Raw genomic sequence first — 26562 nt, forward strand, 5'->3', positions numbered from 1 at the left:
AATTCGATTGAGATGAGATTTACAAAAATAAAAATATTAGCTCCTTACACCGAAAAATCAATTTAAGATGTAAAATTACTAGAAACAATTATTATTATTATTATTTTTTTCAAATTTGGTAATAGTCAACAAGGAAACCGACACGTGTCAGTCTTTCACAAAGTATTTACTGTGGATGTTTTGACAAATAAATTTTCCTATTACTGGTTTTATCGGGTTCCAGTCAGTGAAAGACAAAAAATAAAGGGTAAAACAAAACACATTTATAAGTACGCAAAAGGCCCTCGCATTTTTCAAATTTTAAAAAGCCCTCTCGGATAAGACCACACGTTCACTTTCTCTCTCTAGGGTTTAAAATCAACTGCTCAAATTAACCCCCTTCTCTCTCTAAGCTCGTGTAAGTCTGTCCATCTCTGTGTGAAATTATTATATACTGTGTTTAAGTATGAATTTTATCTTATGCACCAGTTGAAATTATGACATGTCTTTGGGAAATTCGTGTTTTAGATTCTGTAGTTTATTGGGTTTTAAGGGCTTGTAAATTTTGAAATTTTTGGTCATTCTGAATGGATTTGCGGCTTTACATAGTTAATTCTGTAGATATATGCGTTGACATGTTTACATTCTCGTACATGAATAGAAATGGATGGTTTATTCTTATATAATATTTTGAAGTCTAGTTTAGTTAATTTATATGGTATTAATGGTTTGAAGTTCGTGAAAACTTTCTTAATTTGTCTAGCTCTCGAATTCACTGGAAAATGGTTCTATTTCTATTTGATCAATGGGAGATGGCAGAGGATTTTTTTTCCCCTCTCTCGTGTTCTTAATTACAAATGTACTGTAATTTTTCGAATAGTAATTTAAATTTAATATAGAATTGTTTTACTGGGTTTTAGGGTTTCTGATTCTCCTATAATTATCCTAGAGAAATGAATTCGTTTTATTTGTTTGAATTTGCAGAATCTTGGATGTAACATGGTTGGGCATTTCTTTGATCAAACCATAGTTCATGATCTACAAAACTTGTTAATACCGCGTCTTCTCTTGAACTGAACACATGGTTCATACTGAGCAAGAGAACAACGGATGTGCTGGTGGTAGTGGTAATGGGAGTGGAATAATGGCGTTCAATGTTGATTTTACTGCAAATGGCAGTGCAATTAAAGTTGAAACTAGTGGTACAAATTCCACTGGGTTGGATGGCTATTCTTTGCGTACATACAAGAGGCGAAAAAGTTTGAAAGCCACAGAGGGTGGGAAGGGTTTGGAAGATTCAGTGAGTCAAATTACTGAAAAGGTGTCAATTTCTTTTGTTAAATTTAGCTTTTTTTATTTTTTTCTCAACGTACTTTGTAAATTTCTCTGTGCATTTGTATTCTGCTTACAATGGACTAAGCTGTGTGTGCTTTTAATCGCCCTGTTCCTTATTTTGAGGCGTTCACATAGGGAATGTTGGTTGAAGACTCGTGGCTGGTGAAAGTCTCTGAATATTTTCTATCTGATAACCTCACATGCTAAGCTAGTTTACTCGTCAGGAAAAGAAAAATAGGAGAACAATAACCTCAAAAGAAATCATGGGGTAGGATTTTGAAGATTTGGTATTAAGGGGAGGTGAGCACTGGTGGAATTTATTTATAAGAAACTGTTACATATTGAAGAATATTATTTCAAAGAAGATGCATACTGTTTGATTATAACCGAGCCTTTCTACAAAAGCACTGGTTAACACAGAAAAGGAACAATGAGACGTGAAAATACACGAGTTGGCTAGGTATCCTCCAAGAGAACGGCTTTTACGTCACCTTATACTGACTGCACAATCAGTAGATGAGGTCTAGTACACTCTCACCAGTATTACCAAGGATCTGGAAAATTCATTAGAAGTGAAGTGATGGGCAGAAAGTGAAAACTCCTCTAGAATAAGAGGGTCGCTTGAATACAGGGTAATTCTTTGATAACGATCCTTCTCACGACCTTTTTCTTGTCAAAAATAGTGAATTTTTAAAATGTTGCTGGATTAAGTAGAAGACAACGAATAGGATCAATGTATAAAAAGTGTAATTGGTTTTTGGGGCATTTTTCTTTTGTTACGCTCGAGGCATCTTTCAGGTGTAAGCCTCATTATAAATTAAAAAAAAACTTAGTTAAAAATATATAAAATGCAAAATTAAGCTTGTAATAAACCAAAAACAAAATTTAAATTCATAAAAAACAAATAAATCTGTAGAGTAGCAAAATTAAATTAGTCTCTACTCGGTAAATCTTATTATATCTTGCAGTTATGACTTATGAGATTTTTTTAAATAGGGAATCAAATATTTTTATGAATTAAAGGATAATATGCATGCAGCGTATTATCAATTTGAACAAGAAATAAATAACATTAAATTAAGCGGTCTTTTTATAGGATTAGTAGCTGTAGTATTAAACGAAGTATGCAAAGTTAGATAGAACAATTCTCTGATCTGCTTTGTTGTCTGCGTTTGGTCTTCAAATTAACGACCGTTCCTTTCTCTCTACACAGACATGTCCCCATACAATGCATCCCGGATTAAGATCCCAAATAAGCTTGCTATGCTTATTACGGAACTTTTTCCTTCACACCCGCAACAGTCCATAGTACTCCTAGGCAACATTTAATGCATATGTTTGAGAAGTCAAAATACTGTTCCAGAGCTAATGGACATCATCACAATAAATGAGAAAGTGGTCAATTGTCTTCAATCCCTTACACATATAACACCACTTGGTAACATAACAATCTTTTCTTCGAAGATTATCCACCATTAACATCTGTTCCCTCATAACCGTCCACGGTAAACAAAGTTACCCATGGAGGCAGTTTACAATGTCACATCATCTTCTAGGGGAATGAACTCTCCAGAGGTCCTAATACAAATCTAAAATAAGTGCAAACTGAAAACACCCTCTACATCCACCCTCTCCTTCCCGAATCTGCACCTCATGCAAGGAGGTCAAAAACAGTGCGTAATAATCAAATTCTTGTATTTAGTTAGAGCATGCATACCTTTTTTCTAAACATTATAAGAAAAAATTGAAGAAAGAAAAGAGGGGAGACGGAGAGTCGGGTTGAACACGAGGCAAAAATTGAGATGAAGGAGGCGAGTATAGGGGTGTTCTCTATATTGATTTCTTTCAAAAATTGCGAGGATGGATTTCTGTGGATGTTCACAGGAGTTTATGGGCCTAATTCTGATGTTAGTAGAGTGAGCTTGTGGGATGAACTGGCTAGAATGAGGGCTTGGTGGAATCTCCCTACATGTATTGGGGGTGATTTCAATGTGATTCGATTTCCTTCGGAGAGGTCGAGTGGTGGGAGACTAACTAGGGTAATGGAGGAGTTCTCCGATTTTATTAGGGAGAATTTGTTGGTGGATTTACCCATGATTGGGGGAGATTTTACCTGGTCATCTAATTGGGATCGACCCGTCTTGTCTCGTATTGATAGGTTCTTTATTGGTGGGGAGTGGGAGTCCAAATATTCAGATGTCACTCAGAGAAGATTGGGAAGGGTGTACTCGGATCATTTTCCTATTATGTTCTCGGGGAATAGGAGGGGTGGTGGAAGAAGACCTTTTAGGTTTGAGAAGATGTGGTTGAAAGTAGAAAGTTTTAGGGAGCGAGTACAGATGTGGTGTACTTCCTATGAAGTCAGTGGGTCTCCTTGTTTTGTATTGAATCAGAAGCTAAAGGCGTTGAAAGGGGACTTAAAGAAATGGAATGAGGAAGTTGTGGGCAATGTTAACTGTAGTACAAATCAGTGTTTGTCAGAGATAGAGGAGTTGGATAGGCGGGAGGAGAGTCAAGGGTTGGCTGGTGAGGAGAAGGAGAGACAGAGTATTAAAGGAAGAGATGGAGATGGAGATGTTGGTGGAGATGGAGGAGATGACTTGGCGACAGAAATCTAGAGTTACTTGGTTGAAAAAGGGGGATAAATGCACTAAGTTCTTCCACAGGGTCGCTAATTCTAATAGGAGGAACAACTCCATCATAGTTTTGGAGGTGAACGGGGTTACTTATGAGGAACCACAGGAAATTGGAAGCCAACTAGTGAATTTTTATCAGAACCGCTATCGGGAGCAATTTGAATGGAGGTCAGGATTGGAGGGATTGCACTTTTCTACTATCACGGAGGATGATGCCCGATGGATGGAGAGACCATTTGAGGAGGATGAAATTAAGGAGGTAGTGTTCAGCATGAACGATGATAAGGCTCTGGGACTGGACAGTTTCTCGTTCTCATTCTACAAGGCGTGCTTGGATGTGGTTCGACTGGACATTGTGAATACTTTATCTTATTTTTTTGAACGTGGCAGATTTTAGAGAAGTTCAAACGCTACATTTATTGTGCTCATCCCTGAGAAATCGGGAGCGACTGATATTAAGGATTTTCACCCCATTAGCCTTCTCAGTGGGGTGTATAAGATTATTGCGAAAGTCCTGGCAAACAGATTAAAGGAGGTGCTTGGAAAAGTAGTGTCCAAGTTTCAGAATGCATTTGTAAAAGGGCGTTAGATTTTGGACTCCGTGCTTATAGTGAATGAATGCATAGATTCAAGAATATGTCTAAGGGATGCTTTGTAAGCTAGATATTCAGAAGGCTTACGATCATGTAAATTGGGGATTCCTGTTGTATATGCTCAGGCGCTGTGGCTTTGGGGGATAAATGGTGTAAATGGATTCAATTCTGTATTTTTACTGTTTCATTCTCAGTTTTGATCAACGGAACACCTGAGGGTTATTTCCGAAACAGTAGAGGCTTGAGACAAGGGGATCCATTGTCCCTATTGTTATTTGTCACTGTGATGGAGGCTTTCAGTAGGATGATTGAAAGAGCCGTGAGAGCGGGTTTGATTGAAAGAGCCGTGAGAGCGGGTTTGATAGTGCCTCAGTGCCCACTACTATGGTGATTGATTTCTTAGACATTCATAATGGGAATTACAGCTGGAATTTTACTTTTGGGAGGGATCTACAGGATTGGAAATTGGAAGATTATTCGCTGTTTATGACCTTTTTACATGAGGCACAAATTCGAGTTGGAGAGAGGGATTGCATCAGGTGGAGGGCAACACGGGATGACATTTTTTCAGTTCGCTCGTATTTTGGTTCTCTCATGGGATGTGTGAATAATTCATTCTCCTGGAAGCTGGTGTGGCAGTGTAAATTGCCTCCTCGGGTGGCATTCTTAATGTGGACAGTTGTGAGGGGACAGGTCTCAACGGTGGATAATCTTCGACGTAAAGGCTTCTACATAACCGAGTGGTGTTATATGTAAAAGAAGGATGGGGAGACAATCGATCATTTGTTCATTCATTGTGATGGTGTACGTTGGATTTGGAACAGTATACTTATTTCTCAATCTATGGATTGGGAGATGCCTCGTCGTATAGAGGATGTAATATGGGCATGGCTGAGAAAATTTCGTGATAAGGATAGCAAACTAGCATGACACCTTATCCTGAACTACATTGTATGGTGTTTGTGGAGAGAAAGGAACAACCGTTGTTTCGAAGACCAAACAAAGACAAGAGAGCAGTGTGGCTAGAAATCCTGTAGATGGGTTGCCTAATTTCATGTTGTTCGTTAATGGCTTAAAGTGATTGTACACTCCCCGTGTATTCTCTTTTAAGTAATAAAATTATCCGATTATCTATAAAAAAAATAAAATAAAAATAATCGAAACAAGAAATCAGAAAAAAGGAGAAAAAAAAAAACCATGCAGTTTGAGTGTCATTGTTGGTAACTACCTGTTGCCACTGCCTTCTGGTCATTGCTGGATTCTTGGCATCAGATCTCAACAGATAGCTTTTGCTTGTAGTTTTGTTATCTAGTCCTCTTCCTTTTGCATTCTAATTTTATTTTATTTATATGACTGCTTTTATTGTTAACATAATGGTATTGGACTTTCCAATACACATTTAACAAATGCAATGATGGGTTTTTAATTAGTGTGGTTCTCAAGCTAAAAAAAACTAAACAAAAAAGATGAGTGCATGCCGCAAAGAGTATGAGGCATGCTATGTGAGGCTTACACTTCTATTAGTTGAGGCGTAATCCTTATAAATGGTCTTTAGAATTTGTGCCTTAATACTTTCTAATTGCATCTCGAGATCAGGTGTGCCCCAAAATGATTTTTTTAAAACCATGCGTAAGATACATCAATTTGACTGAATGAAAGTGGACTATAAAAATGAATTCACATTGTGAGTCTTGGCTGTTCTTCTATGTTGACAATGAATGGGAATCAATGAACTTTTATATTTGAAATATTTAATAAAGAGATGAGATATTCTGACCTACTTTTATGCATGTGAAGTTGAGGACTTTAAGGTAGCATTGTGGTTACTGGTAGAGTGGTAGTGGACAACAATGTTCCCATTAAAGTCATAAGAATGTGGAAAGTGTTGTGAAGTCAGGGAGAATATGTTGGTGGATTTGCCTATGATTGGAGGAGATTTTACCTGGTCTTCTAATCGGGACCAACAGGTTCTTTCTCGTATAGACAGGTTCTTGATATGCGGAGAGTGGGAGGCTAAGTATTCAGATGTCATTCAGAGAAGATTGGGGAGGGTGTACTCTGATCATTTCCCCATTATGTTAACTGTGAATAGGACGGGTGGAGGACGAAGTCCTTTTAGGTTCGAGAAAATGTGGTTGAAAGTTGAAGGTTTTAGGGAGCAATTACAGACTTGGTGGACATCTTACGATGTCAGAGGGTCTCCTAGTTTGTGTTGGATCAGAAGTTGAAGTTTTTGAAAAGGGATTTAAAGAAATGGAATGAGGAGGTTGTGGGCAATGTGAACTGTCGTAAAATTCAGTGCCTTTCGGAGATAGATGAGTTGGATAGGTGGGAGGAGAGTCGAAGGTTGGCTGGGGAGGAGAAGGAGAAACGTAGAGTATTAAGGGAAGAATTGGAGTGGTTGGTGGAGATGGAGGAGATTGCTTGGCGTCAGAAATTTAGGGTCAATTGGTGAAAGAAGGAGATAAATGTATTAAGTTTTTTCACAGGATCGTAAATTCTAATAGGCGCAAAAATTCTATCACAGTGTTGGAAGTGGATGGGATAACTTATGAAGAACCACTCGAAATCGGAAGCCAACTGGTGAATTTCTATCAGAATCTATATCAGGAGCAGTTTGAGTGGAGGCCAGAGTTGGAAGGATTGAATTTTTCTACTATCACGAAGGATGATGCAGATTGGTTAGAGCGACCTTTTGAGGAGGATGAAATCAAGGAGGTAGTGTTTGGCATGAACGAGGATAAGGGCCCCTGGACCGGACGGTTTCTCGTTCTCATTTTACAAGGCTTGTTGGGAGGTGGTGCGATCGGAAATCTTGAATGTGTTTACATATTTTTTGAACGTGGCAGGTTCCAAAAAAGTTCTAATGCTACATTCGTTGGGTTGATCCTTAAAAAATTAGGAGCGACCGACATTAAGGACTTTCGCCCTATTAGCCTAGTTTGTGGGGTGTATAAGATTATTGCGAAAGTCCTGGCAAATAGATTAAAGGAGGTGCTCGGGAAAGTAGTGTCCAAGTTTCAAAATGCTTTCGTAAAAGGTTGCCAGATTTTGGACTCTGTGCTTATAGCGAATGAATGCATTGATCCAAGTGAACTGGGGGTTCCTTTTGTATATGCTTAGGAGGTGCGGCTTCGGGGATAAGTGGTGTAAATGGATTCAGTTTTGGTTATGGTCAACGGAACACCGGAGGGTTATTTTCGGAGTAGTAGAGGTTTGCGACAAGGAGATCCACTCTCCCCATTGCTATTTGTTATTGTGATGAAAGCTTTCAGTAGGATGTATGAAAGAGCTGTGGGAGAGGGTTTGGTAGAGGGCTTTATGGTTGGCTAATTGCAGATGACACGTTGATCTTATGCGATGCGGATGATGAACAATTCAGGAACCTGCTTGCTCCAATGTTTTGAAGTGGTGTCTGGATTAAAAATCAGTTTGGGGAAATCTGAGGTTATTCCAGTTGGGGAGGTCACTAATGTGGAGGAGTTGGCTGACATATTGGGATGTAGGGTTGCACAATTGCCCATGTCATATTTAGGGCTCACGCTAGGGACACGGTTTAAAAGTACACATATTTGGAATGGTATTATGGTAAGAATGGAAAGGAGATTAGCAGGGTGGAAGCGTATATATCTTTCTAAGGGAGGCCAACTTATTCTTATTAAATCCACTCTCTCAAATCTTCCCACTTACTTTTTGTCATTGTTTCCTATTCCGGTTGCAGTGGCAAATAGATTAGAGAGACTTAAAAGAGAATTCTTGTGGGCAGGGTTAGGGAGGAGAGGAAAATGCATTTGGTTAATTGGGGTACTGTTTGTTTGCCTATGAGGATGGGGGGGACTTGGAGTGAGGAGCCATATTTTGTTTAATAAAGCTTTATTGGGCAAGTGGTTGTGGCGATTTGGAGTGGAGAGGAAGAGCTTTTGGAGAGAAATCATTGGGGCAAAGTATGGTGTGATGGAGGGGGGTTGGTGTACGGTTAAGGGTCGTGGCTCCTGTGGGGTGAGCTTGTGGAGGTATATCCGACGAGGATGGAGTGATTTTAGACAAACTGAATTTTGTGGTGGGAAATGGCACTGATATTAGATTTTGGGATGATAGTTGGTGTGGCGATCAATCGTTAAAGGAGGGATTTCCTTCATTATACCGCATTGCGTTAGAGTCTGCTGTTATGGTGGGTGATGTATTAGACATTCATAATGGGGGCTTTAGTTGGAATATTACTTTTGGGAGGGGTTTACAGGATTGGGAATTGGAAGATTATTCGTTGTTTTTGACTGCCCTGCATGAGATACAAATTCGGGTAGGAGAGGGTGATTGTAGCAGGTGGAGGTTAGCTCGAGATAGTATTTTTTTAGTCCACTCATACTTTCAATCCCTTTTGGGATTTGTGGAGAGTTCATTACCTTGGAAGATGGTTTGGCAAAGCAAATTGCCTCCACGGGTAGCATTCCTATTGTGGACAGTTATGAGGGGACAGGTGTCAACGGTGGATAATCTTCGACGCAAAGGATTTTATGTAACCGAGTGGTGCTATATGTGCAAGAAGGATGGAGAGACGATTGATCATTTATTCATTTATTGTGATGGTGTACGTTGGCTCTGGCTTCTCAGTCAATGGATTGGGTGCTACCTAGGCGTATAGAAGACGTGGTGCGGGCGTGGAAGAGAAAACTTCGCGGTAAGGATAGCAAACTTCTTTGGAATCTTAATCCGGGATGCATTGTTTGGTGCATATGGAGAGAACAGAACGATCGATGTTTCGAAGACTAAACAAAGACAATAGAGTTGATAAGAGAATTATTTTATTTGATTTTGTATACTTAGTTTAATGCAATGGTTAAAAATTCTATTGTAGGGTTGCCTAATTTCATGTTGTTCCTTTCATGCTTAAAGTGATTGTATACTTCTCGTGTACTCTCTTTTAAGAAATAAAATTCTCTGATTACCTTTCCAAAAAAAAAAAAAAAAAATTCCTTTCCACTGGTGATTTTCTTTAGGAAGGTGAGAAATGAATTCGTTGATACCAGTATTAAATGCCACGATGTAAGATGGTTGAAGGCCTACTGAGGCAAGATAAATGAAATCAATCTATTGAATTCGGAGGAATAATTAATCCTACGGGAGTGATATACCTAAAATGTGGAAACAAGGAAATGATAAGTTCTTCACTATGGATTCCGTTCAATATCTAGGGTTCTACAGTTGATTTCACCTTTGTTAATGTGATGGAAATAGTGGACCGGTTCAATGGGCCAGCTGTGTTTGTGAATTTGATCTTAATGAGGAAATCACATATTCAAGTGAGGTAGTCTCAACAACTTGTCCCACTCGGTTGAATGCTTATTGTTTGGGCGTCTCAAAATGTTGCAGGTACTTTGTATGAGATCATTTCTTCGACTCTTTCAATACATTTATGTACTAGAAGCTATGAGTGGGTTATGTAGTACTTGACAGGAATTTTGCTCGACAAATCTTCGGTATGTATTGCTTCAATATATATAGAATATTACAAAGAAATTAAAGAAAGGATACAAAACCAAAATCCCTAATTCTATGGTAACTACCAGTTCTATACATGGAAACCTCTAATTAGCGTTAAATACTCTAATACCTCCCCTCAAATTGATGCTTGTAAGTCCACGAGCATCAATTTGCGGACTATAAAAGTATGGTGGAGACGCGTCAAGGACTTGGTGAAAATATCTGCTATCTGTTGAGCCGTGGAAACATTGGGAAGAGCAATGACGTTGGAATTATAGGCGACCCGAATGTAATAACAGTCTACTTCAATATGCTTGGTACGTTCTTGATACACTGGATTAGCCGCAATTTGAATAGCACTAGTGTTGTCACCATGGAGGGGTGTAGTTTGTAATTGGGGAACTCCAATTTCAGCTAGCAGACTGCGCAATCACACAATCTCAGAACATGCAGCTAACATAGCGTGACATTCAACCTCAATGGAAGACATAGAAACACAATCTTGTTTCTTACATTTTCGAGAAATAAGAGCATCACCTAGGAAGATACATCATCCAGTCGTAGATCGACGAGAATCAGGGCAACCAGCCTAGTCAGCATCACTATAAGCAGTGAGCTCAAGAGATGTATCTTTCGGAAAGAACAGGCCACGATGAGGAGTTCCAATAAAATATCGAATAATGTGACGGACTGTTACCAAATGAAGATGATGAGGGTATTCATAAATCTGTTGACAGTATGCACTGCAAAGGAGATATTTGGACGTGTGATAGTGAGATAGATGAGACTCCCCACCAGCTTCCGATATAGAGTAGGGTCTGAAAGTATATCACCTTCATCTTTTCGATATTTAACATTAAGTTCTAACGGAGTATCAGCTGAGGAGGCTTCAGATAAATCTGCCAATCGAATCAAGTCTTGAGTATATTTGTGTTGGTTCAAGAAGATACCATGTGGGGCAAAGGGAACCTCCAAGCCAAGGAAATAAGTAAGCTGCCCAAGGTCTTTCATATGAAAAACCGAGTGAAGATGCTGCTGAAGTTTTTGAATAAGGATGTTGTCAGATCTAGAGATAATAATATGATCCACATATACTAACAAGAGAACAATCCCAGTGGTACTCTTATGAAGGAACAGAGAGGTGTCATACTAACTTTGGAGAAAGGAGAAATCCAAGAGAGTGCGGCGAAACTTGTCAAACCATGCTCGAGGAGCTTGCTGAAGGCCATACAATGATCGTTTTAGCTTACATACAGAGTCAGCTGAGGAAAGAGGCATGCCACATGGAAGCTTCATATAAATATCTTCCTTGAGATTACCATGTAAAAATGCATTCTTGACATCCGTTTGGTGTAAAGACCAAGATCGAGAAGCAACAAGTGATAACAAGAGACGAAAAGTAGTCATTTTAGCAACTGGAGCAAATGTCTTATTGTAATCAATTCCATATTCTCGACTGTTACCCATGGCAACCAACCGAGCCTTGTAGCGTTCAAGTAAACCATCTGATCGAAGCTTCACGGAATACACCCATTTACTACCAAGGGGTTTCACAGACTTTGGATAGGGCACAATATCCCAAGTTTGGTTGGTCAAGAGAGCCTCAAGTTCTGCATTCATTGCCTGCTGCCAACACTCTTGTTCCATAGCCTGTCTATAGGATGAGGGAATAGTAATTGAGTTAAGGGTAGTTGACGTAGAGCTATGGGAGGAGAAACCATACCTATCTGGTGGTCGTTGAGCACGGGAAGAGCGACGGTGAGTGTTAGGAGGTGAATGATCATCTGGTGAAAAATCCGATGTTGTGGGTGGAGAATCATGGAGACTTGGAGGGACAGTCGTCGGAGGGAAAAGGTTGAGATCAGTAATCGGTGCTACCTGCTTCCGAGAGTAAACAAGATCGGGCTTGTATCGAGAGAATTCTTTAGGAAAGTCGGGCAAGACAGTGAACACAGGAGGAGAAATAACAGTGTCTTGAGTAAGGAAAGATTGTTTCTCAAAGAAGACAACATTATGAGAGATCCTAAGACGATGTGTAGTAGGTTCAAAACATACAAACCCTTTTTGTGTGCTACTATATCCCAGAAATGCACACATAACAGATTGAGGTGTGAGTTTTGTTCTTTCATATGATAGTAAATGAACAAAACAAACACATCCAAAAGTACGTAGATGAGAGTATGTAGGATGATGACTGAAGAGCTTATAAAATGGAGAAACATTATTGAGAGTGGGAGATGGCAACCGATTAAAGAGATTGACAGCGGTATACAAAGCTTCACACCAAAAACGAGAAGGAACCGAAGACTCAATTAGAAGGACTCTAACCATGTCAAGAAGGTGTCGATTCTTGCGTTTCACCACCCTATTTTGTTGAGTAGAAGGACAAGATCGCTGAGAAATAATACCCTTGGTCTGTAGGAATGTTTGAAACTCATTTGACATATATTCGCCTCCCGAATCAGATCGTAAGATCTCGGTGGAGGAGGAGAATTGGTTATTAATGAGGGCAAGGAAAGTTTGAAAAACTGAGAAAACTCAACTTTTTGCATGAAGAAAGTAAACCCATGTGAAACGACTATAGTTATCAATAAAGGTAACAAAATATTTATAATGGGCATGCGACACCATAGGTGCAATACTCCATACATCACTATGAACAATGTCAAAAAGATACGAAGTATGAGAACCATGAGAAGGGAAAGGCAAAACTTTACTCTTGGCGAGTTTACATTAAGCACAATCAACAAGTATAGATGAAACCGAAGCAAGAGTTTTATTACCAAGCAAACCAGAGTTTAACAAATATTGCAATACATTAGAGTTGGGATGTCCCAATTTCTTATGCCAATCAAATGTGTCAAAAATAGCAGAATAACAAACAAAAGGAACATCTGAAACTAGCTTTGGTGTGATAGGAAATAGATGTCCCTCCTTAGGGCCCTTCATGATTGTCCTCCCGGACACCTGATCTTGCACAACACAACCAGAAGAAGAAAATGACACAGTACAATTGTTATCAACAAGTTGACCCACAGAAATAAGATTAGTGGATAATTTTGGAGAGATTAAAATATTAGGTAAATACGGTGATATATCACCCACTGCTGAGATAGGAAGAGTGTTACCATTAGCAGTATGTATATTGAGGGGTCCTGTGTATAGCCTGAGGTTACTAAGTAATAGTGGATCATGGGTCATATGATTAGATGCACCCGAATCTAATAACCAAGGAGAACAAGTAGTTGGCGGCTTACTTGAGACATCTAAGGCAGACAAAGCAGAAATGACCATTTGCTGGATCATCTCTGGAGTGACGGAGTTCTGAGTAGGACCAGGAGAGGCTGAAACTTGAGTGGTAGCAGTAGAACTAGAAGCTAAAGTGGCAGCGGCAATATGACTTACTCCAAGCTTACGTGGAGGGCGAATAGGACACTCCTTAATCACATGTTCAGTCTTCTTGCAATAATTGCATACCTTCTTAGGACACTGAAGAGCCATGTGACCAAATCCCTTACAACTGTAACACTGCGCACTAGACACATCCCGAGATCAGTATTTCCATTGAGCAGCATATGCAAAAGGGATTGGTTCTACTTGATTCTGTTGTTGCTCCAAAGAAGCACGAGTGATAAGTCGCTGCTCTTCCCTTAATAACTTACCCAAACATCCATCCAAAGTTGGAAAAGATTCATGATTCATAAGACTGGATCGAATCGGCTCGTAACTTCATGAGAAATTGATTCCTCTTGGTAACTTCATGCACAGCTTGTATTGCCTCCAAACTATCAGGTGAAACCGAAGCATATATGATATCTGTGTACTCAGCCCACAGATTGGAGAAACCGGAATAAAACTCTTCAACAGATCAAGAATGTTGAGAAAAAATTGCCAATTCAAATTCTAATTGAAGTCGAGTATTGTTGCTTTGAGTGTAGACTTTATTCAAAAATTCCTACATAGCACGAGCAGACTTGTAAGGCCTGAGATTAAGAACAATCTGAGCATCAACTGATCCAATAATCTAGGCCATAGTCCTAGAATCTTTGGTTTTCCAGGCAAGGTACTTCTCATTCTCCATCTCTTGATCAGGAGGTGGAAGACTCCCATCAATGTGTCCCCACAAATCACCTTTGCTCTCGATCAATAATTGAAAATGAAATGCCCATGAAGAATAATTCTTTCTAGTAAAACAAATGCAAACAGATTCATCCTTTTCAGTTGACATGAGTGAATTGTGTATGATCCAATCAATAATTACAATTTAACAGAATAAGTTTTGTCCAATCCAAAGAACTCAAGCCAATAATTAATTAATCAAAATAATAGCCCAGTACTCTTCAATTAATAGTAGCCCAAAAACAATATAAAATAGCTTCCAATTAAATCAATACCAGCCCAAACCAGTGGCCCAAAGACAAACCAAAGCCAAGTCCAACCAAGAAGAGACAACGATGCACCAACAAAAGAGACGCGATGGAACTACAACGCGGACGACCGAAGAAGGAGGATCTTCGACCAACCTCGCAGATGCACCGGAACAACCTAAAAATTGCGCAGAGTCTAGAAGTAAACCAAATCGAAGAACAAGAAGAGCCTCGAACTGAGACCATCGGAGCACACCGAAGACGCCGATTGTGAGAAAACCAAGTGGCGTCAACTATGAACAATCAATCGATCGCCGAAAAGCCCACACCTCGACCACACGCACGAGAGAGATAGGTTATGGCTCTGATACCATGACAAGAATTTTGCTTGACAAATTTTCGGTATATATTGCTTCAATATATATAGAATATTACAAAGAAATTAAGGAAAGGATACATTACAAAGAAATTAAGGAAAGGATACAAGATAAAAAATCCCCAATTCTATGGTAATTACCAATTCTATACATGGAAACCTCTAATTAGCGTTAAATACTCTAATAGTACTTACAATATCTCGTGATGCTTGCACGGTGTGATGAACCTCTTTATTATTTCTTGCCATTTCTTGAATTTAGTGCATTTAATTGCAGAATTGAAAACAGAGAAAATTGATGGCTTTTGAATGTTAAGCTGGCCAATCTCATATTATACTTTCGTGATTCCTTTTCCATTTCATTTATATTGATTGCTGCTGGTCATAAACATATAATTCATCATATACATTTTGATTATAACTGTAATCACATTGCTCTCTTGGTGATTCTTGACATGAATTAATATTTGAATCTTCAATGGGGAAACAACATGAAATAGTCCGTGCCGATTTTGTTCATGCTGACCTGTCCATCTATTTTCTTTCTTTTCTTTCTCCCTTTATTTAGGATATTCTATGATATTGCTTCCATTTTGGTACCAAAATGTATGCTAGCATATATCTTCAATTTGAGTTCTGATATGAGAAAAGCTGAAGGAAAAAATACATCTTGGTTATTTAGTATATCGTAGTATCATTCAGTTCAATGGTCAGAAAATGCTTCAGTCACTGCATCTTTAATTCTTGTGATTATCTTTGGTGGTCATTATATTCCTTAAAGCTACTTTATATTCTGGAACATGTGAGTGTGTGGGCTTGATGATGTCAAAGTTCCTTTAGTGATATCTGTACAAGTCACTTAATTGTTGGCATTTGTCAATTTCATGTATCCCTTCTCTGTGCTTCTCTAAGATGTCTTGACTTGATCATTGCAGTCAATGAACCCATTATTGGATTCAGTTCCGTTCACGAATATTAATATGCAAGTTAGTGATTCTCAGAAAGTACCAGATGCTCTTATGAATTCCTATGATTGCTCACTCAAGCAACAGAGAAATTATGTTCTGGAGCAAATATGTCAGTCATTAGAGAGTGAAGGCGGTTTGAAGAAATGTATCCAAAATGCTCTTTTGTTTCATCCGGGAAGTGGTAGCTTATCTACTCTTAAGGTACTCAATGCTATCAGAATTGTGGGGTTCCATTTGGCATTTGGTGCATGAGAATCAGTGAACCACTCTTATTCTGTTTTTATATGTTATATTTCTATTTTGTATCTAAAAGATGATATAATAAATTTTACAGTTTGGTCCACAGGACTCTATTCCTTCTGAAAATGGGAGCAAATGCTCCTTGCCAAGTCGGTTTGTACGTGATGATATCCAGAGTGCAGCTCCTGGCAGTGTAGGTAAAACATCCAGTGGATCAGTTAACGAATCAAATCATCGCACTGGCACAGAGCTCAGTTGGAGCATGTTTTCCGATATCATTATGTCAGAAAAATTTGCCCAACTATGCAATTTACTGCTTGAAAATTTTCAAGGATTGAAGGCTGAAAAATTATTAGATTTGAGTCTAATAAATTCTAGGATGAAGGACGGCGCATATGAAAGCTCACCAGTTCTCTTCTATTCTGACATTCAACAGGTATGTTTCGCACTTCCCTATAACGTCCTAATTGTTACTACCTTCAAGTATTCTTGATTGGCACCGCATATGTGTTCATAGACGCATAGGCATTTTTGTTTCGTTTTGCCCATACAGGGATCTTTAAGGCTGGGGAACAACTGATATATATAATTTGCTATGGGTAACGGCAATCTTTGTAAAGGGGTCTATTTTGCTCTCCTTGTGCATGTATGTGGCAATGGACTGTTCCAGAATATTTAATTTGTTAGTGAAGTGTTTGAAATGATTTACTTTCGAAGGTTACTGATTGCTCTAAAGCTTGTATTGTTTATAGACTTAGAGGAAGAGGCTGACCTAATGAAACATGGTAATAAAAAGGATTGTCCTCCATGCTGTAACTTTGAAGATTGCCCTAGATCAAGCAGAAGGTTCCATTTAGTCCATTCCAAATAAGTGTAGGTTAAGGCTTTGGTGAGTCTAGTCAAGTTGAGAGTATTGTTATTGACGTAAAGGTGCACCTCTAGACATTGTATTTCAATTTCTTTAGGCACACACATCTGAACATGATTCATTGTGGGGACAAGGGAGTATCCAGTATTTTGTGGAAACTTAAGGCTACTTAGGCGGTGTAAATTAGGAAAAAGACTCTTAGATAAACCATGTGGATGCAGATGCAGATTGCCTACTCAAATAGAGACACGTTTCTTATAAGGAAAACTGAAGGTAATGTTTTATAGGAGGGTAAAATCTAAGGTTTCTTTTCTTATCATGTTATTTTGGGCTAGGTCAAAGGTTAAGTATATTACAATTTAGAGCTTCTTGCTTCTCAATTTTTTAAATTTCTTTCACAGCTGATCTGTATATGGGTAGTTTTTGAGTTGCTATCGGGCATGTATCTCGTATAATCTAGTTAATAAAGATGTTGCTTTATATTTCTATATGCTCGTTGCAGTCTCAAGTGCTAACATTCTTTTGTAGGTGTGGAAGAAGCTCCAAAAGGTTGGCACTGATATGATAACTCTTGCAAAGTGCCTTTCAGATAAATCAAATACTTCTTTCCGTACACAGGTAGACTAGTTGACTTGCAGATAGTTGATTTTTATCTCTGGCGTGCTCTGATTGATTTGGTTTCTGCCATTATGCCTTGAGTGATGCTATGTGTACAAAGGAGGTTGACAAAACATGAGTTGGCAGATCTATATCACTCATTTCAAAATCAGATTTTGAAATCAAACAAATCAACTGCCTAGATCTTGCCAACACCTATTTTGTCAACAAATTTTGTCTACCTACTTTGTACAAGTAGATTAATTGTTATGCCTTACTGTTCTTATTTGGCTTACAATTTTTTGGTTATCCTCAGGTAGGCAGTTCTGTACACGACATTCCTGAGGATTGCAGGCATGAGGTAATATTTTCCTCTTTATTTCCCTTCTCATGCTTTTTAGATTCTCTGTGTTCGTTTTTATTTTCTTTTTTGTTGGGGGTGGGAGGTGCGGTGAGAAGGTATTGAATGGGATGGGTTAAGATTCTTAATTATCAAATCAAGTATATATGGACCAATAAGCCCCTGTTTGACGGCCATTATTTTGAGAAAATGGAGTTTTGAATAGTAATTTCTTGGAGAATGTGTTGTTAAAAAGAAGGGAAGAATTTTGGGTTTATGTGCAAAATATTTTATTGTGTACACGTGTGGTTGAAAATGAGTGAGAATTAAAGAGTTTTGAAATAATGATTGTCAAATAGGGCTAAATATGTTGTGGCCTTATTTGTTTATTGTGGAAAAGAAAATGCAGGAAGACTGGAAGTTGCACACATGTCATTCATGGATGCATCTGACGATTTATGTTGATATTATACAAAATAATAAATGCACAGGGAGAAGCTATTGTAATACAGTATTTTGACAAAAATTCTGCCTTTACCCATTCTAATAATAATCAATTTCCAAGATCTAGATGAATAATACGAATATTGATCACTTTTGGCTTCCATTATGTCTCTGGTAGGCAGCTGGGTTTTTAAAGTGTGTAGATATGTTTTGAATCTTATGGTTTGTTTTTGTCCTTAGCTATGCCATATTTAAATGTTTATCCTGATTAACCTGTACTGAGATATATATAATCAGATAATGAAGGAAAGAAAAATTATTAATGATTGCATAACTATTTGTTAAAACACAGTTACCATCGATCCTGCACACTCTTTCAACACACTAAATTAAAAGGTCTTCGGGATTGTGAACAATCTTGAATTGTTGTGTTAATGAGTAAAGCTAATGTCCAGTGGTAAAGATAATTCAGATAATCAGTTTGTGCTCTTTTGGATATCTTCAGTAGTTTTGGAAGGATGATATGACATTTGTAATTTTGTGACACTGGCAGTTTCTTACACAAGAATCTGACATGCATGCTAAAGAGGAGCAAACAGAGGCGTGTCCTACCTTTGAAGTCGGCACATGCAGATGTTGTGGAGAGAAGTCGGATGGAAAAAATAGTCTAGTATGTGATTCGTGTGAGGAAATGTATCACATCTCCTGTATTGAGCCTGCTGTTAAAGAAATTCCACTCAGAAGTTGGTATTGTCCCAACTGTACGGCAAAGGGGATTGAATCGCCACACGATGACTGCATAGCTTGCGAGAGACTGAATGCTTCCAGATCACCGATTGATGCTGATGGAGAAGATGACCTTGTGGATGACGAAGCACCTCAAGAACTGGAGGATAGTTCAAATGAGATAGTCGGTGACGAACTTCAGCTGGTGGAAAGGGGTGAAAGGTTTCAAAACTGCAAGGTTTGTGGAGCCCAGGTTAGAAATGATGAAGATTATAGAATATGTGGCCATTCCTTCTGTTCTCAAAAGTTTTTCCATGTGAGATGCTTGACTGGTAAGCAGTTGAAATCTTATGGTCCATGCTGGTATTGCCCTTCTTGTCTGTGTAGAGCTTGCCTCAGAGATCAAGATGATGATAAGATTGTCCTATGTGATGGCTGTGATCATGCATATCACATCTATTGCATGCAGCCTCCTTGCACTCGCATTCCCAAAGGGAAATGGTTTTGCAAAAAATGTGATTCTGATCTCCAGCGTGTGCAGAGGGCGAAATGGATGTACGAGAATACACAAAACAAATCTAAAATGAGAGCTTCGGATGGAACGATAAAGGGCGAGGAGGGTTTGGATAAAGCTGGCGGTGTTGACATGCTTTTAAACGCAGCCAAAACTCTGATCTATGAGGAGAATCGGGCGGCAATGGGGTTGAGTAGTTAAATGAAGTAGCTACCTTTTTGAAGATGAAGAGCCTAACCTTGACTTTTGTTTGAGACATGAGTTCCTTGTATCTGTAGTTTTAGTGTAGACCAATATATGTTGCTTCATCATATAGTTGACTGATATTTTTACGGATTGATAGACAGAACTGACTTTGGTGGTGGGAATGATATCTGCTTTCGCTCGACTGAAGAATCCCAGCACATTCTGTCTGGTATATTTGTATGATAACAGTTGTTGAATTGTTTTAGGCTTGTACTCTTTTACAGTAGATACAATTTCCCCCCCTTCATGTTAGGAAGGTTTTATGAAGAGATATGTTTAGTATGTTGTAAAATTTGATTACAGTATTGAAGTTTGGAGTAGTTCCCCCCTTGAAAATTAGGCCAAGAGAAACATTTATTCCCCCCAATGTTGGGATATTTGGAAACATTTCAAGATATTCAATTAGGAATCTTGTTTTTTTTGAAAGCAAGTATTGTAACTCTTTGCTTCTTTATTCTTTCTTCTCTCTTCTTTTTCAATATTCGTCTTGGCCCATGAGGAATGTTTGGTATGTAGCATCGTGTTGTGCTGGACTAGTTTCTTTTACTTCTTCAATATGTTATGTACCATTCAGTTTATCTTATCGAGTATTACTTTCCCTAGCAGATGTGAGTCCTCTGAAGGAGAAAAATTGAGGGCTATATCTATGGAACAGAATATTTTATAAATTTGTTGGTTTAAAAGTTGATTTTTCTTGCACTTTTCTTGAACTCTTAAAGGATAAATTGGGCACTTACAAGAAAAATCGAGGGCTATATCTATGGAACATAATATTTTATAAATTTGTTGGTTTAAAAGTTGATTTTTCTTGCACTTTTCTTGAACTCTTAAAAGATAAATTGGGGACTTCCAAGAAATTTATATTCGTAGAAGAATTAAATTTTGCGTCAAACAATGTGTACGTGAACTGGGCCAAATAAACTCTTCATAACAAAAGGGTAGTAACAATTTAGGTTAGAATCTCGATTTGTCGTTTGAGGCAATAAAATGACGTACCTTAATATTCAAGAAACATAAAAACAGAAAAATACAAACTCAAAGACAATGTAAATCTACTACATAGAGTAACCATAGTAATACTAAAGGTATTTGTGATACAAACGAATACAATTGTATAAAGTAAACATAGTGTCACTTTCTATTAATGTTACATAAACACACATCATATCATTATCACTTACACTGTTATTCCTTTGTTACTTGTAATCTATAAAAATTATTAGAGTAATATTATTTGCAGTTTCTCATTGTCGTAGTCATGTGGCATACGCGTGACGGTTAATGTATCAAATAACTAACTGCCACATGTATGATATGTATGACGACTTAAATAGTGAGCGATTGCACATAATATTATTCAAATTATTATATTACACAAACAAGTACAATAAGAAAATTATAGTTGTTGAATTAAGCAATCCGTACATTAAGAAATCTAGATATCAGGACTCATCTTTCCCATGTTGTTGTGCTTTTTGATAGCACTGACTGTCGATTTTACAACTTTATTCCTTGCCTCAGCCATTTTCTTCCCTTCCTCAACAATTTTCTCTCCCACCATTGTTGAAACATGCTTCTTTTCTTTAGGATAAACACTTCCGTTTGTGACATATTGTGGTGCACTGCTACTGCTGGAAGCCATTTCGGCTCTTCTTTTGAAAACGTTTTATTATCTTTATACGAATTCTTTCTCTTTTCTTTTGCTTGTATGTGTGTATCTCAAGTAATATTTATTAGTATTAATAGAGCCTGAAATCCATGGTTTTCTTCTAAACACTTTTTCTGCAATGTTTTCATGTAATATTGCTGTAAATTCTATGGGATTTCAAGGAAGAAGACATCACTTTGCTCATGATTTTTGGTCGTACAAAACCTGCAAGTGTACGAGATCGTTGACTAATAATAGATTTTGTGAGTTAAAAGTATTATCCTGCAGAGAATAAATTTTAATTCAAGTTTACTAGTTATGTATGGAATTTGAATTATGTAAAACAAAAGAAAGATTCTAATTTTATTTTTGCTAAATTAGTCTAAGAAAGCAATAAAAGTTTGACTTTTATCAAATTATGGATGATTGTATTGGATTTCAAAAACTCCTATTGCTATCTATTTAATTCTTAATTTGTAACGTAGTTCAGTTTTTGCGTTATTGACAATCAATAAAGCTAATATTTTTAACTTTCTTTTTCAAGACAAATTAATTGTATCCTAACTACGACCCGAATTCAAATAGTTAGAATGCGTTAAAATTTAAATTATTTATATGATTGTACAAGTGAGAAATATTATTCCTAACATATATTGCACATATGTTAGTAGTTAGTTTGCTGCGTTTTAAATTTATTGTGAGTCTTTTAACACTGTAACAAGCAATTAATTACCTAATTGGTGGCTAATCAATTAAAAAATGCAATTGGTAAGCAAAATTAATCAAGAAATGTAAGAATTAAACTAAACTACTAGTTTTGAATTAAAATAAATAAATAATAGCTTCTATCTCATCAAATACAAAAAAATGGGTATAGCCTAGCGTAGTTTTAAATAAATCACAAGGAGAAGAATGAAAAATATCATGCGGATAATGAACGAATATAAAAGATGTTGATCTTCGTGTCCAAAGTTGAATTTTTCAATTTCTTGATGCAATTGGCCTTCAATTCTTGCTAGGGCTTGATCTTCTCTCTAGAAAATAGGTCAAAATCGTGTTTGATTTGAGTTCCAAAAAGTGTTTGAACCATGAAAGAAAACTGCTGATTCATTTACGAAAATGGTCCTCTCGTGCACACTAGCATAATCATCGCGTGTGCACCATTTATCCAAATGGTTCTCGGGTCATTAAAATTTCAGTATCGGGCGCAAGCCAATAATGGCCTACATGCGCTGTAGGTTTGTGTAGTTTGTCCCTGAGCAACTTTCATTATTTTAATCAAACCATTCTCTTTCAATATTCGATTGTGGTGGAAGTACAATTTTTCCAATTTGAATGTTTGCTATTCGAAAAATGAGTCTCAAGTTCAAACTAAAAATCTGGAGCATAACTTTTTTGGCTGGAAATTGATTTGTTAAAATACTTCAACTATATTCCACTCATTTGACCTCCTATTGCATCCAATTGATCATATGTAATCTTCAAGCATCATTTTATGGTCGGAATCAACTATTGAACGTTTACACTTTGATACCCAAACTTTAGATTTCCTTCATTTTTGCCCGTTTTCTTTCATTTTTTCAAATTTCACCAATTTGCATTGAGTTCAACCTAACAAATATAATTAATACATAATTAAGCTATAAATTATCCAAATAACTAACAAATACTCCAATTAATGGTCTATATAAGTGTACAAAATACACTTATCAAATACCTTCGAATTTGAATATTTGATTTTGTCCTGAAACAAAATTATATCCTAGATAATTTGCTTTGGTCTCAGGATTAGAATATATGTATTAATACTATGAAGTACTACAAAATCACAATGCTAGAATTGATTTCTATTTATCCAATGTAAAATTGACGTTTTGTGTGAAAATTCATGTCAAACATAATAAATTTAGAAAGCGATTCAAATTTGGATTTAGCATCTAAGGTCTAGATTTGATTTAAGGACGCATAACTCAGTGGTTATTTGAATTTAACATATAAGGTCCATTGTATTTCTTTTTTCAACGTATTCAAATTTTGAATCAAATTATTCCTTCGTGAAGCAAAACATAAATCTTGGATCCAAAAATATCAAGTTTTACATGAATAAACATAAATCAATCCTAACATGCAACATTTCACAATTTATAATCTAATACATGGTTCCAAATATACTCATCATAATGAACAAATTTATCTAACCCACAAATTTTGTTTTTTTTGTTTTTTGTTTTTTTTGCACTCGAATAAGCATATAAAACAATAAAAATAGATAAGAATTTGATATTTTTCTACCTCTAAACTTATAAAAGACATTTCTCTCAATGTCTAAAAATATAACAAGTAATTTAAAAAGTTAAGGATAAAGACTCCCTTGGTATAAATCTGTAGGAGGTGGATAGACTAACATAAAAGTGCTGGATCACTAGTTATGTATATTTCCTTGTCCAATGCGTTCAAGTGTCATGTTCCATAAAAATAAATAAAAAATCAATGATAACATGAAACATTTTATAATAAGCCTAAACACACCCTAAATGAAAATATGGGGATAAAGATACCATATACTACTAAAAACAATAAAAATTACTAATCATATATCTAAAAAGTAAAATAAATGAAAGGGAACAAAATTAGGTTGCCTCAATAAGCGCTTATTTATAGTTATTAGCTTGATTTTGATGTTTTGGCTATTCTTGGTAATTTGAAAAGAGAGTTTTCAGCCTTGCATTGGCTACACTGGTAGTTATTCAATTCATCTTTAAGCCTCTAGATTACAAGATTTTCATTGTTGTCTTACCCAACAATTCCAACTTCTTCCTTCCCATTCTTGTTGCTTTCCAAATGGCCGATCTTTTGACAGACTTCAATGTCAAGTGGTTGTTTAAGTGGAGCATTCATTGTGAAGCATTGTTGTTTTTCTTCTATCCTTCAGAATAATTCACCTTTCTCAAAGTTCATTAATGCTCGTGAAGTTACTAAGAATGGTCTCCTCAAAATTAATGGCATGTGTTGAATAACTATATCAAGGATGATGAAATCAGCAAGAAATAAATTATCTCAAACATTGATAAGCATATCCTCTACCACTGCATAAGGATGCTTGAATGCCTTGTCAGCTAGCTGTAGGATTATTGATATCGCTTTTGGGTCATCCAATCCCAATTTCTTGTAGATAGATTGTGGTATCAGATTAATACTTTCCTAAAGATCAATTAAAGCACTTAAGTTATGTGAATTTTCTATGGATAATGAAACTCCCTAGATCTTTTAGTTTAGGAGGAAGCATCTGCTTTATGATTGCATTGCACTCTTAAGTTAATGCTATTGTTTCATCTTCTGCCAGATTTCTCTTCTTGATCAACATCTCCTTTAATAACTTAGCACAATTTGAAATTTGTAGAATGACATCAATAAAATGAATGTTAATGTAAAGTTGTTTGAGAGCATGCAAGAACTTCTTGAATTGTTTATGCAATTTATTATTCTGCAACCTTTGGGGGAATTGGACTAAATGTGTGTATTTATTGACGAGAGCGATTGTTTAAGTCTGTGAATTATCTGACTATTTTTCTTGATTACTAATTGATGATTCTTCAGATTGACTCGTTTCTCGCCCATTGTAGGCCCTTGATTCTCCTTGATCTCTTTCTTCTTCATAGTGATTTTTGAAGCAGAACTCCGCCTTTTGTTGTGATGCCCTGAATCTGTTTCTTCTTCATAAGGAATTAAGCCCTCGTTTGACAACAATTGTTCGAGATCTCTTTATTCTACGTACCTATTTTCAATTGCACATTTACACAATAAAAATGTTTTGGACATAAACTCAAAATTATTCTTACAATAAAAAATGTTTTGTACGTAAAATTAAAATTATTCTTACTTTTTAGCCACACATTGTCCAATAATTCATTATTCAAAACTTTATTTTTACCAAATAATGACAATCAAGCAAGGGCTAAGTTTAAGAAATATATGTCTCTTGAAGCGCGAGTACTGACCCATAATGGCTCCCAGCCCTCAAAGACCTTTGGAGTTGAACTCAAAATTAGTAAGGACGAGAAAGTAATTTGTAATGCCAAACAAAATATTAAAATACAGAGATGTGGAGGCATGGACCACTCCTATAAATAAGGTTGAAATTTAAGATGAAACTCAAAATCTTAATATGATTACGAGGAAAGATGAAGGAAGTAAAAAGGAAATAGACAACACAATCCCACACGCGTAGGATTGGGAGAGTTATACACACACTCAAACACACAAATTTTTGGTTGGTACTTTTTTATTTAGCTTGTTTTTTAAAAATATATGTTTTTCTTTCTATATTTAATATTATTGTAATTTTTTTTCATGGATTCGAGTCTTGGCTCCACCATTACAGGGATGACTAGTACTTGAATTGTTGGAATGTTTTACACTTACGTTATGTTTGATGCTGTACTGAGATCTTTTTTCCGCAATAAAAGGGCATATCTCAACTTTCAATATACATAAAAACAAACAAATACAACCTTGAAGACACTCGGTAGTGGATAACATTGTATAACTTTGAGGTATTTAAGATATCTAAAAAAACTCAAATCTAAACCTAAACCAAGCCGTATATTTTTTTGCTTGTCTACTTTTATGTCATTAATTCATTGAAATCAATATACATTTATATTTACTAACAATAAATCTAAAACAAACTAAATATATATACTATAAATTTAAATACCAACTAAATCAAAGTCAAATCACAATAAATTAAAACTTAGTTTTTTGTTAGCCATTTTTAAGCTAATGACGTTACGATAATGTTATAATAAAAGTCTACTAAACTAAATATAAGGTCAAAAACATAAATGATGTCCAACAAGTCGTGATCATCATATTTGCAAGAAAAAAATATTACTGATTAGACAGAGAGAATAACCGATTATAATAATAAAATAATTGTTTATAATATCTGAACATAACAATTACACAAGGCCCTAGGCCCAAGACAAAAATTAAAACTTGACAACAACAACAAAGATGATGATGATGATGATAACAACTAATTAGGATTATTGGGTAATAATTATATATATGTAATAGAAAATAAAAAATTGACAAAATTACCCACAAATGACAAAAGTCACAAAACTATTGAATTTTACGTATTTGGATGAATTTTCAAAAATTTTCATTTTTCTTATTTTTTATTTTTATATAATTTTTTG

General features: G+C 36.5%; 1 protein-coding gene across 5 annotated transcripts; it reads left to right on the plus strand.

The window, feature by feature from the left end:
* Nucleotides 1–300: 300 nt before the first annotated feature.
* On the plus strand, nucleotides 301–20149 carry LOC111408716 (PHD finger protein EHD3-like). 5 transcript variants are annotated; one of them, XM_023038468.1, is made up of 7 exons: nucleotides 301–397; nucleotides 964–1300; nucleotides 15703–15936; nucleotides 16070–16411; nucleotides 17372–17461; nucleotides 17757–17801; nucleotides 18778–20149. In XM_023038468.1, the coding sequence occupies exons 2-7, from the start codon at nucleotides 1061–1063 to the stop codon at nucleotides 19663–19665; spliced, it is 1839 nt and encodes a 612-aa protein (XP_022894236.1). In that variant the 5' UTR covers nucleotides 301–397; nucleotides 964–1060; the 3' UTR covers nucleotides 19666–20149. The 5 variants fall into 5 exon arrangements, with proteins under 5 accessions (XP_022894236.1, XP_022894239.1, XP_022894238.1 ...); XM_023038471.1 differs by having other exon boundaries at nucleotides 15769–15936; XM_023038470.1 differs by having other exon boundaries at nucleotides 964–1279.
* The last annotated feature ends 6413 nt before the right edge of the window (nucleotides 20150–26562 follow it).

The sequence above is a fragment of the Olea europaea genome, chromosome 14, assembly GCF_002742605.1.
Source record: "Olea europaea var. sylvestris chromosome 14, O_europaea_v1, whole genome shotgun sequence".
Taxonomy (NCBI): domain Eukaryota; kingdom Viridiplantae; phylum Streptophyta; class Magnoliopsida; order Lamiales; family Oleaceae; genus Olea; species Olea europaea.

What these genes read in the sequence shown, in the direction of transcription:
- LOC111408716 (XM_023038468.1), top strand. Translation starts at nt 1,061, where the DNA reads ATGGTTCATACTGAGCAAGAGAACAACGGATGTGCTGGTGGTAGTGGT. An exon ending in TCTATTCTGACATTCAACAG is followed by an intron (nt 16,412 to 17,371) that starts GTATGTTTCGCA and finishes ATTCTTTTGTAG; the next exon opens with GTGTGGAAGAAGCTCCAAAA. An exon ending in CTGAGGATTGCAGGCATGAG is followed by an intron (nt 17,802 to 18,777) that starts GTAATATTTTCC and finishes TGACACTGGCAG; the next exon opens with TTTCTTACACAAGAATCTGA.